The sequence below is a fragment of the Macaca fascicularis genome, chromosome 14, assembly GCF_037993035.2.
Source record: "Macaca fascicularis isolate 582-1 chromosome 14, T2T-MFA8v1.1".
Lineage (NCBI taxonomy): Eukaryota > Metazoa > Chordata > Mammalia > Primates > Cercopithecidae > Macaca > Macaca fascicularis.
In genome coordinates, this window is record NC_088388.1 from 49535064 (window position 1) to 49553238 (window position 18175).

The 18175-nt window shown below is 32.8% G+C and overlaps 1 protein-coding gene across 49 annotated transcripts in view; it reads left to right on the forward strand.

The window, feature by feature from the left end:
- SOX6 (SRY-box transcription factor 6) overlaps window positions 1-18175 on the forward strand; it is a 658308-nt gene that overhangs the window by 380698 nt on the left and 259435 nt on the right. For all 49 annotated transcript variants that reach the window (XM_045370379.3, XM_074014189.1, XM_074014211.1 and 46 more), the window contains one exon: window positions 9360-9449. In XM_045370379.3, coding sequence (XP_045226314.1) covers window positions 9360-9449 — 90 coding nt within the window. The remainder of the gene's footprint in view (window positions 1-9359; window positions 9450-18175) is intronic.

The following is an 18175-nucleotide window of genomic DNA, read 5'->3' on the forward strand; positions in this document are numbered from 1 at the left end:
AATTCAATTTTTAAAGGGGGAAAAAATATAGTCATAAAAAGACTTGTGAATGAATTTGTATATTAGTTTTATTTCTAATACCTCTAAACTGAAAACAACCCACATGTCCATAGACAGATGAATAGATACACATTATACAGACATTATGTGTTGTATTCATAAAAAGGAAATTAATAAAGAGGACCAGACTACTAATTCATGCTACAACATGAATGAATCTCAAAAACTTTATGCTGAATGAATGAATTCATATCCAAAAAAGAATATATTTTATACTTTCATTTTTATGAAATTCAAGAATAGGCAAAATTATTTTATAGTGATAGAAATCATATCAGTGGTTGCCTGAGTCCAGGAGCATGGATGATTGCCTGGAAAGGGAGCATAAGATAACTTTTTAGAAATGTTCTGTATCTTCTTTTGGGGGGGGTGCAGCTACATGAATATATAATTTGTCAAAACTTATTAAATTTATATTTTAAATGGGTGCATTTTATTATATGTAAATTATATGTGAATATAGTTAATTTAAAAATCTAGTTTTATAGCTGCTTGACACACAATAGTCATGATCTTTTTTTTGTATATCAGGGAATTAGTTTTAGCATTTATGTGCAGAGCTCTGGGTTAAGCATTATGGAAAAACACAAAGTGGTATCAGAAACATTCCCTGACCATCAAGAAACGTAATATGTAGTTATATTGTGGTATAGATAAATACTAGTGTTGGTAGATATAAAAGCAGTCATAAAATTCAGAGTTAAATGAGTTGATTGAGTTGATTGATAGATGAGAAGAATATAAAAAAATACAGTGCCTGACAGATATGTGCTCAGCAAGTGTTAATTATTTTCCTTGAGGAGATGAGAAGTTATGTTTGAAGTGATGAATCAAGGCATGATTGAGGAGGTGGCATTTGATGTAGGCACAGTAGAATAGGAGGGTTTTTCATAAGTGTCAAAAAGTGGGGAGACATTCAAGTCAGGAGGATGTGGTGATCAAAGAGGGAAAGTGAAAAAGCACAGGTATGTACAGTGGAGACAGGCATGCTTGGTGTACTCATTTGGACAAAAAGAAGAGTTTCATGTAAATGGAATAATAGGAAATTAAGCACCAGGGTCAAACTATAAAGGGTCCTTAAAACCAAATTGAGGAATATAACCTTGTTTTAAATTGATCTTTTGTGGATTGCCGATATATAAAGTAAAATAGATAAAAATTGATATTTTATCAGTAAAATCTTATTTTATAATTTAATATTATGACATTAAATATAAAGTCAATTAATCAGAACAGTGAAGCTGTTTTGAACACATAACTTTAAAGTCAGGGACTGCTGATCTCAGATGAAAGGTTTGTTTTTTGTTTTTTTTTTTTAAATGAGCCTCAGTTTTCACTCAATTTCTGCTGTGTTTTCTTTTGGTTGCATCATGTTGAGAAAGTCCTAATTTATATAGACAAGTTATTGTAAGTAGCAATGCTATAAACATTTGCCTTAAGGTCTTTGTATATCTTTCAATGAAGCAAGAAGTTTATTTCAAAGTACAGTCACATGTTGCTTGACAATGAGGATACATTCAGAGAAATGCATTCCTAGGCAATTTCATTGTCATGCAAACATCATAGAGGGTACTTACACAAACCTAGATGGTATGGCCTAGTACACACCTAGGCTATATAGTATAACCTATTGCCCTTATGCTACAAACCTGTGCAGCATGTTACTATACTAAATACTGTAGGCAGTTGTAACCCAATGGTAAATAATTGTGGATCTAAAGATAGAAAAGGTACAGTAAAAATATGATGTTATAATCTTATAGAAGACTACCATTGTATGTGGAGTTTGTCTTTATGCAGCTCATGACTGTATACATAATAAATATTTTAATGTGGTAGTACACATTAACTCTTTGGTGGTTTCCAGATGCTTAAAATTTAGAATATAACACATTCGTGTATGTATGACACTTTTGGTTATGGTTTTCATAATGTTTAGATTTTTTTTAAGTTGCAACTTGCAGAAACCCAACTCAAGTTAATAGGAATGTATTGGCTTACATTACCAAAAGCCCAGGAATAAAATTCAGTTTTATCTGTTTTGGGATGTAAGTGTGCTAACATGATGTAAAGATTTTTTTCTCTATCCATTATTATTGCTGCTCCTTCTGCTTTTCTTGGTATTTTTGGCTTCATTCACTCTTATTGCAGGCAGGCTCTATCTATGTGCCAGGTGGGATGGTCATGACTGTTCGAGATCCACATGTTTACAGCTTCCAACCTGAGCGTGAGAGAGCCTTTAGATAGTTCCAGCAGGTAATTCTGATTGGATCAAATTTCTCTTTGTGTGGCTAGGGGGAGCAGTAGAAGGCAAGCAACACAGAACTATGACCACTCTCATCAAGACAACAGCAGTCAGAAATATTTTCCCAAATAAACCAAAATAAAGAATATAGGACACACTGGATGCAAAAATGATTATTTCCACAGAAATTAGAATACAGTTTAAAAAAGCGAAGTATATATTTTAAAAAGTAAAAATAAAACAAATAGTTGTAGAACTCAAAGAGCAGAAGCAGAAAATAGGGTATAGAGAAGATGTCACGATGAGTAATATTTTAGCAACATGGACAGCCATAGTTTCTAATGGAACATTTTTATTCCATTAAAATTGTGGCACATTTGAAGGCCTCCTGGGCAAAATACTACAGTGAAAAACCAAGGCTTCAGCCTGCACATGTACTTCTGATAGATGAAAATAAAACTTACCTTGGAAGGAATTACCTTATGAGTTCAACAGTAATTTTAGGAAACCGTTACCTATTCATTAGTGGATGGTATTCAGAAAAGGAGAGCTTGTAATTCAAACAAAATAAAGCATTATGGAAAAAGAGTTGTGGAGGAAAGGAAAACCAGCATAAGTGAGTGTGAACAGGAGAACTGGCAGTTGAACACTGTTGGTTTTCATTGCAATATGTGGGATTTTTTGCACCCCTCTCCAAAGAATTAGAGTGTCTTATTTCATTTCTAAAGCAAATAATAAGTAGAAAATTTTTTATTTTTCACTTTTGGATGCTACATTGTGGGGACAGTCAAACCTCTGTTCAAATAATGATTTAAATAGTCATGTCAGCAAATCAAGCACTGAACTGAAGTTGGGACTCTGCCACCAACATTTTGACATTGGCAAGGCAGGTGACTTCCTTATCTTGACTCTGTTTTCTCATTTCTGAAATGAGGGTATTGATCTTTATGATCATTGAAGTCTTTTTTAGCTATAGCAGCAGGCCATAAGTTTCTGAATCACCTGCTATATGTTTCCCTCTTTTTCTAGATTGGCATTGGTAGCAGTTGTGCTTTGAAGGAAATGTCAGAAGCAGTTGCTTTTGAACAATTCCTGTTATTGTTATAGGTATTAGGCAGCCTTGGAAAGCAGATAAAAGAGGTACCTCTTACGTGCACTGATAGAACAATGTGACTTTCACTGACATACATTAAGTACTGGTTTTAAAGTATGCCTATGAAAAAATATCTAAGACTTTGGCAGATAAAAATTGTGTATAGAGAGAATATTGTACTGATTATGATGATGTCTGTATGTGTATGTGCAGGTTTCAAATGTGGTGTGGGACTTTTTCTTCCTTATGAGCATGCCAGAATCTTGCATCTAACAGTTCTAATTACATTTCTAATAGCTTCCACTGCCACACACACACACACACACACACACACACACACACACACACACAAACTGTATTATCTAGTAAAGTGGTTTTGGAATTAACATTTTTCCTGGAAGGAATATATCTGATTTAATGACCAAATCGTTTTAAGGCAGCACAACAAAATTTCACAGGAACTAAATCTATTTTTTCACACCGATCATGCATGTTTTACTCAAGCATTGAGTCATTAGCATGTTTATAATGGTTCTAATTTAGCACAACATTTTCTGAATTTTATCCTTGAGTCATTTACAAATTGTTCATATTGAGTAAACAAAGGAAACAGATTGCATTTTATACTTAGTAATTTATCTGAAAGAAGAGGGGAGGGTTAATTGTTTTAAAGTTTTGGTCTGTTTGGGGAAGTGAGCCTGCTTTTTCATTGCTAGGCATAAATGCCATTTCTCATCTTTTTGGTAATGGGGGAGGGGTGTTATGGAGGAGTAAAATGAAAAATTAGGACCAGGACAAGATTGGCCACTCCCAGAGGGGAGTGTGGAGCAAAAGGGGAGCTGGCACGAGATTATCCAAAACAGTTGGTGCATTCCTTAATGATCAAGTGCTTGAGAAGTCCAGCTCTTCCTGGCAGAGCATCTGTGTTGATGTTTATATCATTGCCCTGCTGTATGGGAAAGGCATGCTTTCTCTTGCTGCTTGGCTAAATATAGGATGGAATATAGCATTGTATGAGATATTTTAAGATAGCAAAAACATTTAAGAGGTTAAAGGTTTGACTTTTGGATCAAAAAAGATCAGTAATATAACTCATGGTGTTACTTGCAGACTGGATTTTATCTAGAGTTTGTTAGTGATTTGTACTCTTGGTTAGGGAAGTTATTCTAGGTTTATTTGGTGTAGTCTGAAAAACCCACTCTGCTGTCTTTTCTGTCAGCTTCCCAGCGTGAAGAGCAGGCCTGAAAACAGCCTCTATTTATACCCCCTTGTTCTTATTTGGAAAATCAGTTGTTTCATTGGAGAGAGAGGGAGAGGGGGAGAGAGAGAGAAGAGCATGAGCAGTCGTCAGGGAGTGTGCTTTGTACGTTATAGTGACTTCAAAATAAAACTGGCACATTTTAGTGTCTAATTATTTTTAGTGAGCTTGGAGGGTTTTAATTAAAATTTAAGAGTGCTCTTCAAGCTCTCCAAGTTCCAATTTTATCCCACTGTATTGTGGAGCACTTGCCACTGTGGAAAAATGTACAGTAACTGGCATGTGCAACTCTGTGTTTCCTAATGAAAAATGTGGGATGGATAATCAGTAGGGATATAAATATATTTTGCTGGATTTAATTGTAAACCAAGGTCATGGATACTTTTGATAAGTTATCATTGTTCTTGGATAAATAGAAAAATTTATTACATTTGAAATTTATGATTCCTATGGTAAAAATAAAAGGAATTGCTTTACCATTTTCTCGAAGTGTTAATAAGCAATAGAAAATCTGCACACAGAGCCAGCAAAAATTGTTTTCCTCACTAAAATATTTTGAAGATTTTTTTATGTTGTTTCTAGTGTTTTAGCATTTCTAAGTTTAAATATCACGAGGTAAAAGTAAAATAAGGGTTTGCTTATAGGTAGATTGTTGTAAAGTGCGATAAAGATTTGTCACATTGTCTCTTCCTCTTCCCCATGCTCTAACTTTAATGACAATGTATTTATTTATTTTTAATCTATCTGAAATACCTTTATTTTGTATAGTATAGGAGTTAATACTGCTGCAGATTTGTCTAACTAGAAGTAATTCAAATTGTTCCCCAAATGTCTTCATACAGATTAGGAAATCAATATCTCACATACTCTTTCTTTTAATTTTTCTTACATCATAAAATTAATTACTAAGTTAATTAGCAAAAACATTACTCAGCTATGATAAAGCATACTTGACTTACCTAGCCTGAAACCTAAGTACTTAGGAAGCAGAAACATTGCTTTGTAATTTATTATGCATGATATTTTAAAAACAAAATAGTTCTGAATTCTATCTTCCTTTTCTCTCAAATTTCTTGAAAGAGAAAAGTTTCAATTTGAAAAGAGAAAGAAAAAACCAGAAACAATGCAAGTGATAATTTATAATACATCAAAACGTTTACATCCTTGCTTAAATTATAGGTGAGAACTGAAGTCCAGCTCTTGATTTTTGATAGTACCCTTTTAATCATTATTATTTATAAAAATTAGAGAAGATAAAGTCCTGCATTTCACTGAATATATATTGGTTAATGGAAACAGATTATTTCAAAGTAAGAGGAATTAATTTTGGCATTTTCTATTTCAATACAACTTTAGCATGATGTTACTTTAGCATTATGACTTACATTTGTTTTTTAAAAATATGGACATATTATGGTGACATTTTTCATGCCGTAATGTTGTAATTCTTTATTCCCATTTCCAAAAAGCATATATTTTCTCTCCTGATTTCAGATGATGACAACTCAAAGACATTAAACTTGGAAGAGTCAAAGGCAGATAATAAATTTACTGGATATTGTTAAATTGTTTTGAGGATGGTGGCAGCATTGTAACTAATTAGTTCATTGTTTTCAAATTAATTTTGTAAAATATATTTATGTGTATAAAATAATCCAAGAGTGTCTTGGGGCTGTTCAGTCTTTTTTTTTCATTTGGAATCTTACATGATTACTGTGTTAAAGCCACTCAATGTTATCTTATTCTTTCCATGTAATGCAAACCGGCCTTCTTTACTTATTTTTACCACTCTGATTTTTGCATTTATGCTAGATCAGAATAGGGCAAAGTCTGATCTGATCAATTGCCTCTATAATACTAGTATCCCATTTATGTAGTTGACAAATGTGGCACAAAGGGAATGGATCCTTACTTTTAAGTTGTACCCATACCTGGATATTGTTTTGAGATAGAAATTTGAAAACATAAATTTTATTTGTAACTTTGTATCTATTAAATATTTTCTCATTTCAAATCAGGAACCTTTTGGTGGTAGCAATAGTGTCTTCTGCTTATACAGTGCTTAGTAACAATCCACTTCATTTGGCTTTTTTTCTCTCATTCTACTTGCTTTACATTATTACATGGAGAATGCTTAGCACCAATTGTGGTATGCTGTAGAGGTTTGGCAGTCAGATAATGGGGTAGAATGCAGTCATTTGTCAAGAGACTTTCTTACAGGTCTTCCGGGAATCTCCTAGTCTTGAGATTAAACATTGATAAGCTTGTATGTAGTAACTTTCATTGTCCTATAGATAAAGGCAATCAGTGATTGCTATTAAATATTTTCATGGCTGAAAATGTAGATATGCAAAGGCTGCTTTATTTTTTCACTCAGTTTCTTCTACTGAAATGGGAACTCATAAAGCTAGATTAACTGAGCGTTGCAGTAAGGATTAATTTTCTGATAGGAATGCGAAACGCTTTGAAGTTACCAACCATTTTATTAATGAGTAGCTTTTATATAAAGCTGTGTCCACATGATTTGATTTATATTTGAAATGTGTGTTCCTGTTGTTCATATAGCTCTCTTTTTCTCCCATGAAGTTTTAGCATTCTTTTATTGGAGCTCTAAAAGATTTCAGGTCTATTTATAGAAATGAGAGACATATTTTAGCCTGTTTACATCCTAACATGCATTTAATCCTAGTATATGGACTTGCTCTGAATTTGTTATTATTACAAATAAATTGGGCTTTTATCTTTGACTACTATAATATATGCTTTCAACTCAAACTTTAGCTAAAAAAGTTATGCTTTTGTAATTGTATCGGTAATTATTAGCTTAGTGCACTGATATAATGTATGAAAGGGCAATAAAACAAAATTGGGTAGGATATGAAAATAAAAACTTTTTGTTGACTATTCTTATCCATAATCTAATGTTATATCAATCAATCTCAGCAATTCAAACCTGATTTGAGAAAAAGTAATCTGTGACAGGCATGGATTTGAAGAATTGCTTCCTAACTCTTAATTTAGTATTATTTGTATGACTTTAGCATAAAAACAAAATAGGTATAGAACAAAACATATATCTTGTTTCTGAATTTGAATAAAAAATAGTAAGAGGCTACTTCAGCAATTAAATACAACCTGAATATATGCATATGCATGTAGGCCCCATTGGAACATCACTCAGAATCCAATTTTGAAGCACAGTAGTAGATCATTTGTTGAAAACTGAGAAAATAATAGGAAATAATGGACTAAAGAAAGAAGGAAGGTAGGAAGGAAGGAAAAGGGGAGGGAAGAAGTAAGGGAATGGGCAAGGAGCTTTCATTAATAAAATCAAGCTGACTTCTATTTAGAAAGAACTTTAGCTCTGTGATAGCCAGTTCGGATGGTTGTTCTTCATCAGCCGTTTTCACAACACGCTGATCTGGATTCTATCCCTTCCTTGATTGATTGATCGTGTCACAGACAAATGTTAATTGTTTTTTCACCAATACTTTCTAACCATGCAGTGGTCTTCTCATCTCAGCCCAGGGCTCACTGTCTTCTTCTGAAGCTTATCTAGCTTCTAAAGCCGTTTAGATCCATCTTGACCTTACTGTCATTTTGAAAAATTCAAGGAGGATTTAGAAGCTGGAGGAAAAAAAAAAAAAAAAAAAGAAGGGGAAAATACTAAAGAGATAGGTGCTGATATGAGAGAGAAAAGGCATTTAGAATTGGAGTAAATATTTTAAATATAATTTTAAAAGGAAGTTATCAGAATTTTGACACTTGGAATGTTAAAGTTTTATGGGAGTATGCTTTGCACTAAGGATTTAGTATTTAAATCTGCATTCCCTTTTGGAAACATGACCTATTTGTTAAGATTTGAGGCTTAAAAGATACAAATAAATAGTTGTAAGCAGTAGCGCCAGTTGCAAATCCATTTGCATAGAGAGCAGAAATAACTCATTGAGAAAAATTTGGTAATTATCAGAACCTTCTAAAGTTTGGATTTCTGTAATCTTTATGAATCTTGATAAAAACAAGTGTAATTACTCCCTGTATTCTAGTATGCTATTTAGAAATACAGTAGGGCAAATAATAAATGGTATTTATATAGGTATTTATTTAATAAAAATATGTATTGGTTTTTACATAAGAGAAAAGTTTTAGCAGTTTTTATTACTAGGGGTCAGAGAACATCTTAATTTCATTTTCTTCTTGTTTTGCTCTCATTGGATATTTTACAAAAGTTAGATTTCTTTTTTAAGAACTAAGTGGTTTCAGATTGGCCTCTTCTCTCCTGAATATCTGTTATTGTTTCTTGCACAGCACATACATTTTGCTTGGACTTAAAAAAAATTGCCTGGATTAAAAGGAGTATCTAATGTTAAACTCATAGGAAAGAGCTCTCTTTTCTATACTATCAATCTAAGAAATGACAAATGTGAATTGAATATTAATAGAATTATAATACTAAAATAGATTATTGAGCATTATCTTTTTTCTCCTAGATGATAGTTTAAATAATTATCTGGTGAAAATAAACTTTATGGTGGTATTTTATAATACATATTATAGAATAATGTAATTTTCTATATCCTGGGGTTCAAGCTACAGCAACAAAAACAGCCTTGTGCATTCTTAAATGAAAATTTCCCCATAAACTGAATTTCTAAATTTGTAATAAATATATATTTTTAATACTTACTTTTGTATTTTAATAGATTCCTCCTGCATGGAAAAACTACTTTCAAAAGATTGGAAGGAAAAAATGGAAAGACTAAATACCAGTGAACTTCTTGGGGAAATTAAAGGTACAACATAAAATATATTGAACATGTCAATGCAGTTATGTTATTTTGTGTAACAATGCATTTGCTGATCTTCTGTACCATAACACTAAATCTTACATCTAACATTTGATTGTACATGAGAGGGTAAGTGTATTATACGTTTCTGAGCTTTTATTCCTTGCAATGTTTACAAACTGAAAAATTTCTCCCCTTTTTGTATTAGTCTATAAACATATAACTTATGGGATATGCTGCCTCATTAATTTACTTCACAAAAAAGGTATAAAAACCTTATGTCAAAAGATGAGCAAATTAAGCTAAAGATAGTCTTAGTTTTTCCTCTTAAAATTATAATAATAGCTTAATTTATGAATCCAAATTATTTTGAATTTCTTCTAATCAAAATGAGTTGCCTGTAACACCTTTAAAAATGTTTCTAGAATGTGCTGTACATAATGGTTTATTGGGGGATTCTGAAGCCTGTTTACCTTGGTTCAAATCCTGGCTCTATCACTGGATGAGTACTTTGGACAAGCCACTGACCTTTTTTTTTCTTTTCTTTTCTTTTTTTTTTTTTTTGAGGTAGAGACTCACTCTGTTGCCAGGCTGGAGTGCAGTGGCACGATCTCAGCTCACTGCAACCTCTGCCTCCCGGGTTCAAGTGATTCTCCTGCCTCAGGCCCCTGAGTAGCTGGGACTACAGGCATGTGCCACCATGCCCACTTAATTTTTGTATTTTTAGTAGAGACGGGTTTCACCAGGCTGACCAGGATGTTCTCGATCTCTTGACCTTGTGATCTGCCTATCTTGGCCTCCCAAATTGCTGGGATTACAGGTGTGAGTCACTACGTCCGGCGTTTTTCATGTTTTATAATCCTCATCTCTAAAATGAGGATAATACAAGTACTTCCTTCATAGGCTAATTAAGAGAGTTAATACATGTATAGTTCTTAGAACAATACCTGGCACTTAAGAAAGTACTCATGAGTTTAAGTTTGGTGGTTATTATTAATATATACAAAGGATCCTATGTTGATTAAGCTCAAATTTCATTAGGTTTAGCATTTCATGGTCTCTGACTCAGATGAGAATAAACATCTTTACTTTTGAATATATGTGATGGATGTTATTATTTTTAGACATGTTAAGAAGTGAACTATCCCAATCCATTCAGATAGTAAGTTACCTTATCAATCGAGAGTTATACTTTTTGCCTACTAATGGAACTCTTGCTAATTCATTTATGGAGAAGAAGTGCTGTATATATATTTGCATTATGAATGAAATTCGTGATCACTCATTAACTCTGTCAATCCTTACGGACAGTCATCACTGTGATTGGCACTAACGATTTGGGTGCTTAGTTACATTAGTTTTCTGAATTTATCAAACCACTTTAGTTGAATCTTCCTATTGGTCGTGGATAATATCTGAGTTAAGATGAAAATTTGATAATAATTATCTAATGTAAATGTTGTTTTGAATTTACTACAGAAAATTTCCTAGTTTTCAGGTATGTCATTTTCAACTCAAATGAAGAGAAAAGGAAGTCATCTTTTTTCCCAGCAAATAATTAATAAATCATTGCATTAACTAAAATTGTGTATCACAACCAGTGGAAACTGGATATTATTTTGAGTTCCCCTACTTCTGTTTTGTACTCATAAAGGCCATTTGCTGTTTTGGAAAAAAAAGAAACTCAACTTATTGATGGATACAAAGAAAGTCATTAGTGACATATTCTCTATCCAGCTGCAATAACATGGTGTTTGCTACTTTGCACGTCATTCTGTGTTTTCTTCCCTTTCCAAAGTCATTCCTTTTTATAACAGTGAGAACAGAAATGGTTTGTACAAAGGCAAGCTTTTTCCAGCATGAATGATGAGGGTCCTGCTTTCTGTTAGGAATGTGAAAACTAACATTTTGTTATGTTATAATTCAACGTGGAGTTATTGTACTTCAGGGTATATTTTCTCCCTCACTTTCCATGTTTCTTTATATTTAATTCTAATTTTGAATTCAAAATTTTATAAAAGGACTAGTCTTGGATACTTGAAATGTATAAATCACAAAAGTGAATCACATGAAAAATTAGCCTTTTCAAAATCTTTAACCTTTTTTTTCTGGATTCTTTGTGATACATGAACTTTCATTTGTGTTATTCTGAGTTTCTTATGGGCATAAAATATAAGATTCTTATTAAATTTATCTTTATTCTACATTATCATCTCATCATACATACTAATATCTTCTACAGAAAATGTACTAATAAAAATTAATTTAAAAATGAAAAAATCAGTTAAAGTAGTATTTAAATAGTTTGAATAAACCACTGCCAAAACTCAACATACATTTTTATTCTGGTGGAAACCAGGCCAGTTATTATCCACATAAATTACTTCTCATTATCCTGAAATTTTAAAATGACCTAAATTATGTCTTTGAGGAATACATACAATCATGGGTTATCAGTATTTAATATTATATCTCGAGCATTATGTATTTTTGATAGCTCTTATATTTTTCTGATTGCAAAATTCATATGTATTTATTTGTAAGAAACATAGAAAAAAACATAAAGGTAGTGAAACTGTCTTTTAATTCTACCTGTATCTTATTGTGTATTCTTTCCATTTTAAATTATGCATACTTATGTTAATTTTTCCCCATAAAATTAGAATCATCCCATTATAATTTTTTTGTAATCTATTTTCCCCACTTAATGATATATTATGAATTTTCCTGAGATTGAGTTATCTTCCAAAATATTATTTTTGTTGGCAGAAAGTATTGCATGAAGTGAGGTTTTCATAATGTAACTGGGCCTTTTCTTCAACATTTGTTTTTATTGTTTTTGTTTTTGTTTTTGTTTTTTGTTTTTTGATTTGAGACGGAGTCTCGCTCTGTTGCCCAGGCTGGAGTGCAGTGGCCGGATCTCAGCTCACTGCAAGCTCTGCCTCCCGGTTTCACGCCATTCTCCTGCCTCAGCCTCCCGCGTAGCTGGGACTACAGGCGCCCGCCACCTCGCCCGGCTAATTTTTTTGTATTTTTTAGTAGAGACGGGGTTTCACTGGGTTAGCCAGGATGGTCTCGATCTCCTGACCTCATGATCCACCCGTCTCGGCCTCCCAAAGTGCTGGGATTACAGGCTTGAGCCACCGCGCCCGGCTATTGTTTGTTGGTACAAAGAGCACCTATCTTGAAAACAGATAACATTTTTATTAAGACTTATGAACTTATTAGTGGTTATTTAGATTATATTCTTAAAAGTGAAATTCCTGGTTCAAAGAGTTTGTTCTTTTTTTTTTTTTTTTTAAATACTTTAAGTTCTAGGGTACATGTGCACAACGTGCAGGTTTGTTACATATGTATACATGTGCCATGTTGGTGTGCTGTACCCATCAACTCATCAGCACCCATCAACGTGTCATTTACATCAGGTGTAACTCCCAACGCCATCCCTCCCTCCTCCCCCCTCCCCACAATAGGCCCTGGTGTGTGATGTTCCCCTTCCCATGTCCAAGTGATCTCATTGTTCAGTTCCCACCTATGAGTGAGAACATGCGGTGTTTTGTTTTCTGTTCTTGTGATAGTTTGCTGAGAATGATGGTTTCCAGCTGCATCCATGTCCCTACAAAGGACACAAACTCATCCTGTTTTATGGCTGCATAGTATTCCATGGTATATATGTGCCACATTTTCTTAATCCAGTCTGTCACTGATGGACATTTGGGTTGATTCCAAGTCTTTACTATTGTGAATAATGCTGCAGTAAACATACGTGTGCATGTCTTTATAGCAGCATGATTTATAATCCTTTGGGTGTATACCCAATAATGGGATGGCTGGGTCATATGGTGTTTCTAGTTCTAGATCATTCAGGAATCGCCATATCATTTTCCACAATCGTTGAACTAGTTTACAATCCCACCAACAGTGTAAAAGTGTTCCTATTTCTCCACATCCTCTCCAGCACCTGTTGTTTCCTGACTTTTTAATGATTGCCATTCTAACTGGTGTGAGATGGTATCTCATTGTGGTTTTGATTTGCATTTCTCTGATGGCCAGTGATGAGCATTTTTTCATGTGTCTGTTGACTGTATGCATGTCTTCTTTTGAGAAATGTCTGTTCATATCCTTTGCCCACTTTTTGATGGGGTTGTTTGTTTTTTTCTTGTAAATTTGTTTGAGTTCTTTGTAGGTTCTGGATATTAGCCCTTTGTCAGATGAGTAGATTGCAAAAATTTTCTCCCATTCTGTAGGTTGCCTGTTCACTCTGATGGTAGTTTCTTTTGCTGTGCAGAAGCTCTTTAGTTTAATTAGATCCCATTTGTCAATTTTGGCTTTTGTTGCTGCTGCTTTTGGTGTTTTAGACATGAAGTCCTTGCCTATGCCTATGTCCTGAATGGTATTACCTAGGTTTTCTTCTAGGGTGTTTATGATATTAGGTCTAACATTTAAGTCTCTAATCCATCTTGAATTAATTTTTGTATAAGGAGTAAGGAAAGGATCCAGTTTCAGCTTTCTACTTATGGCTAGCCAATTTTCCCAGCACCATTTATTAAATAGGGAATCCTTTCCCCATTTCTTGTTTTTGTCAGGTTTGTCAGAGATCAGATGGCCGTAGATGTGTGGTATTATTTCTGAGGGCTCTGTTCTGTTCCATTGGTCTATATCTCTGTTTAGGTACCACTACCGTGCTGTTTTGGTTATTGTAGCCTTGTAGTATAGTTTGAAGTCAGGTAGCGTGATGCCTCCAGCTTTGTTCTGTTGACTTAGGATTGTCTTGGAGATGCGGGCTCTTTTTTGGTTCCATATGAACTTTAAAGCAGTTTTTTATCCAATTTTGTGAAGAAAATGATTGGTAGCTTGATGGGGATGGCACTGAATCTATAAATTACCTTGGGCAGTATGGCCATTTTCACGATATTGATTCTTCCTACCCATGAGCATTGTATGTTCTTCCATTTGTTTATGTCCTCTTTTTTTTTTTTTTTAATTTATTTATTATTATTATACTTTATGTTGTAGGGTACATGTGCATAACGTGCAGGTTTGTTACATATGTATACTTGTGCCATGTTGCTGTGCTGCACCCATCAACTCGTCATTTACATCAGGTATAACTCCCAGTGCAATCCCTCCCCCCTCCCCCCTCCCCATGATAGGCCCCGGTGTGTGATGTTCCCCTTCCTTTATGTCCTCTTTTATTTCACTGAGCAGCGGTTTGTAGTTCTCCCTGAAGAGGTCCTTTACATCCTTTGTAAGTTGGATTCCTAGGTATTTTATTCTCTTTGAAGCTATTGTGAATGGGAGTTCATTCATAATTTGGCTTTCTGTTTTTCTGTTATTGGTGTATAAGAATGCTTGTGATTTTTGCACATCGATTTTGTATCCTGAGACTTTGCTGAAGTTGCTTATCAGCTTAAGGAGATTTTGGGCTGAGATGATGGGGTTTTCTAAATATACAATCATGTCATCTGCAAACAGGGACAATTTGACTTCTTTTCCTTACTTCTTTTTAAAAAGACTTTTGATTCTTATTGCCAGTTACCCTTCAGGAAGAGTATAGTATTCCGTGCTCTCACCAGTAGTATCTGCAAGTTTTTATTCTCTTGCCCCGAATAACAAGTATTATTAATTTAAAATTTCTTGCCATTTTTATAAGGGAAAAACATATCATTGTTGATTTAGTGAGTTTTTTGACTATTAGTGAGAATGAGGTGCTTTATCTCCCTTTATTTGCAATTGAATATCTCTTCCTTTGTGAACTGCATATTTATGTTGGTTGCCCATTTTTCCTTTAAAAAACTTGTCCAGTTCTCAATATTTTCTAAGAACTCTTAATATGTTTTAATAGTATTAAACTTTATTTGTGATATATGTTGCATTTTGTCATTTGTTTTATTTTCTGGTTTTGTTGTCAGTTTTTCCATCCCTTTTTTAATGCTTTTTTCTATAGGGGGTTTGTTTAGAAAGGCTTCCTCATCCTGAAATTGAACAATATTCTGCTATATTTTCATCCAATTTGTTGGCTATATTTTTAAACACTTAACTATATAATACATCTTAAATATGTTTTGATGAATAATGTCAACTAGAAATATAACTTAATTTTATTCTCAAGCAGTTAACCAAATATCTGTACTGTTTATTAAATAATCTATCTTACCTCCTCTGGCTTGAAATAGCATCTTTTATTACACTCTGATTACATATTTGGAACTATTTATCAGATTTTGGTTCTATTCCATTGATTTTTCCATCTAAACTTTTATTAGTACTATGCTATATTAATCACTGTAACTTTAGTATCCTTCAAAAGTAAGTATTGCAAGACTACACTCATAATTTTTCTTTAAGGTGCTTCCATACTTGTTTAAAGTTTATCTTTAATTTATTTTATCAAGTTGTTAATTAAAATTCCAAAGTGATTTTTTAAAAGATTATATTACATTTATTTGAAATGGTAGGATGAACTGACATCTTTATACTATCGAATTGCTCCATTCAAAGTCATTTATTCAGTTATTTTATGTCTCTCAATAATATTTTGTCTTTAAAATACAGGTTCTGCACATTTCCTTTGATGTTTTCTTAATAATATTTAATATTTTTGCTTATTCTTGTGAATGAGATATTTTTGATTCTATTTTCCTTTTGTTATATTTAGGGATGCTATTGAATTTTGCTAGTTAATTTTGTAACTTCCCTGTATTGAACTTTTAGCTGTAGTCATATTTCAGTAGATATGTTTTCTCTTCCTTTTTGATAGTTATATGTCTCTTTGCTACCCACTCCCACCCACCCTTCATACGTTCATTGCCTTGAATGCCAAGAATAATATTAAGTAATAGAGAGGTAATAGCAGATATTTCAGTGTAGTTTTTAATTTATGGAGTTGTTTTTAATATTTCATATTTAGCATTCTATTGACTATTGATTTAAAATATTCATTTAAAGATATCCTTCTAGTCTACTAGGAGTTTGGTCTTTTATGATAACTTGCATTTTATTTCATGGAATATCTTATTAGGTTTTGTTTTTCAAATTTGTCATTGAAATAAACCCTGATTAGTCATGGTATAGTCTTGTTTATATGTACTGCATCATTTTATTTGCTCATATTATAGTTGTTATAGTTATTTTTACAACTGTAATTATAAATTGATTAGAGTTTTCCATGTTTATATTACTTTTGTTAGTTTTTTAGTACCAGTGTTCATAGTTGAACTGAAAAACTTTTCCTCTTTTTCTTGGTTATGTAAAATATTGAATAAATAACATGAGCTACTTATTCCTTGAAATTCTGAAAAATATTCTCATAAAACATCTAGGCCTAGAATTTTCTTTGGAGATTTTTTTAAACATTTTCTACTTCTCTTTTAAGTCAGTTTTGCCATAAAATATTTTTCCTAAATATTTTTAAAGAGAAGAAACTCTTAGAGAATTGTATATCTCATGAGATTTTCAAATCTCGTTGACTTCATATATATATCTTATTTTTAGTTCTTCCATTTATTTGCTGTTATAGATCCCATTTTTAATTTTGCATATTTGTTTTCTCTTTTTTTTTCAATTTTACTTGCTAGTGGTTTTTCTATTTATTGCTCTCCCAATAATCCAGTTTTTGGATTTGTCAATTCTGCTGCTTTTCAATATGCCAATTAATTCATTTTGCTTTTACCCTTATTGTCTCTCCTTTCCTATTATTCTTATGCTTTTTCTTTTGTTTTTTGATATCTTTTAACTTGAATACTTCACGTAACAAATTTTTATTTAATGATAATGGTACTTTTGGCTATGAATATATTTCTAGAAATAGCTTTATTCATCCAGTAAGTTTGCGCTTTTAGAACTTTGTCATTATTTTCTAAATATTCAACATTTGTATTATTTTCTAGCTGATCTGTGTTTATATATCATTCTTAACTGCACATATTCTTTTAGAGTCATAGAGTATAATGAAGCTGGGGAAGGGAGAGAACTCAGCCTTTATCACTGCCATTGGAAAATTCTATGTGATGGGTAGGTGCTAGAAGGAGAGTCAAGTGTGGGCTGTAGAATGGATAAGGGCAATGATTCTTCAACTCAAGGAGCTTAATATTTTTACATAATAACAAATTATTATTTTACTTTTTAGATTTTACTTTAAAAATCAGTGGTTTCTCATAAAATTTTATATCTGATTAATGTAAAGCAATGTTTCTAAAACCCCTTGATAGGAGTTGGAATACTGCTAAAATCTGGGAAACACTAAATCATAGGATTTTTTATGAGTATGTACCTGAGTCATGCCTAATATTCTTTTTTTTATTATCTATATGTAAGGTGGACAGCATGAAGTTTTGATATACATACATATAGTGAAATGATTACTAATCAAGCAAATTAATGTATGTATCACCTCACATAGTTACCTTGTTCTGTGTGTGTGGTAAGAGCACCCAAAATATACTCTCGTAGCAAATTTCCAGCATGCAGCACAATATTATCAACTTTAGTTTTTATGTTATAGAGTAGAGCTATAGACTTATTCATCCTACATAACTGCAACTTTGTACCCTTTGACCTACATCTCCCTATTCCTCTCTCTCTCTTACCCCTGTTAACCACCATTCTTAATATTCTTAAATAGAAAATCCGTCAACTCCCTACCATTTTTTCATATGTAGCCTCCTTGCTAGTAGCAATACTGAGGATAGAATGCTATAATTGTCATAAATTTAATAGTAGTCATCTCAAAT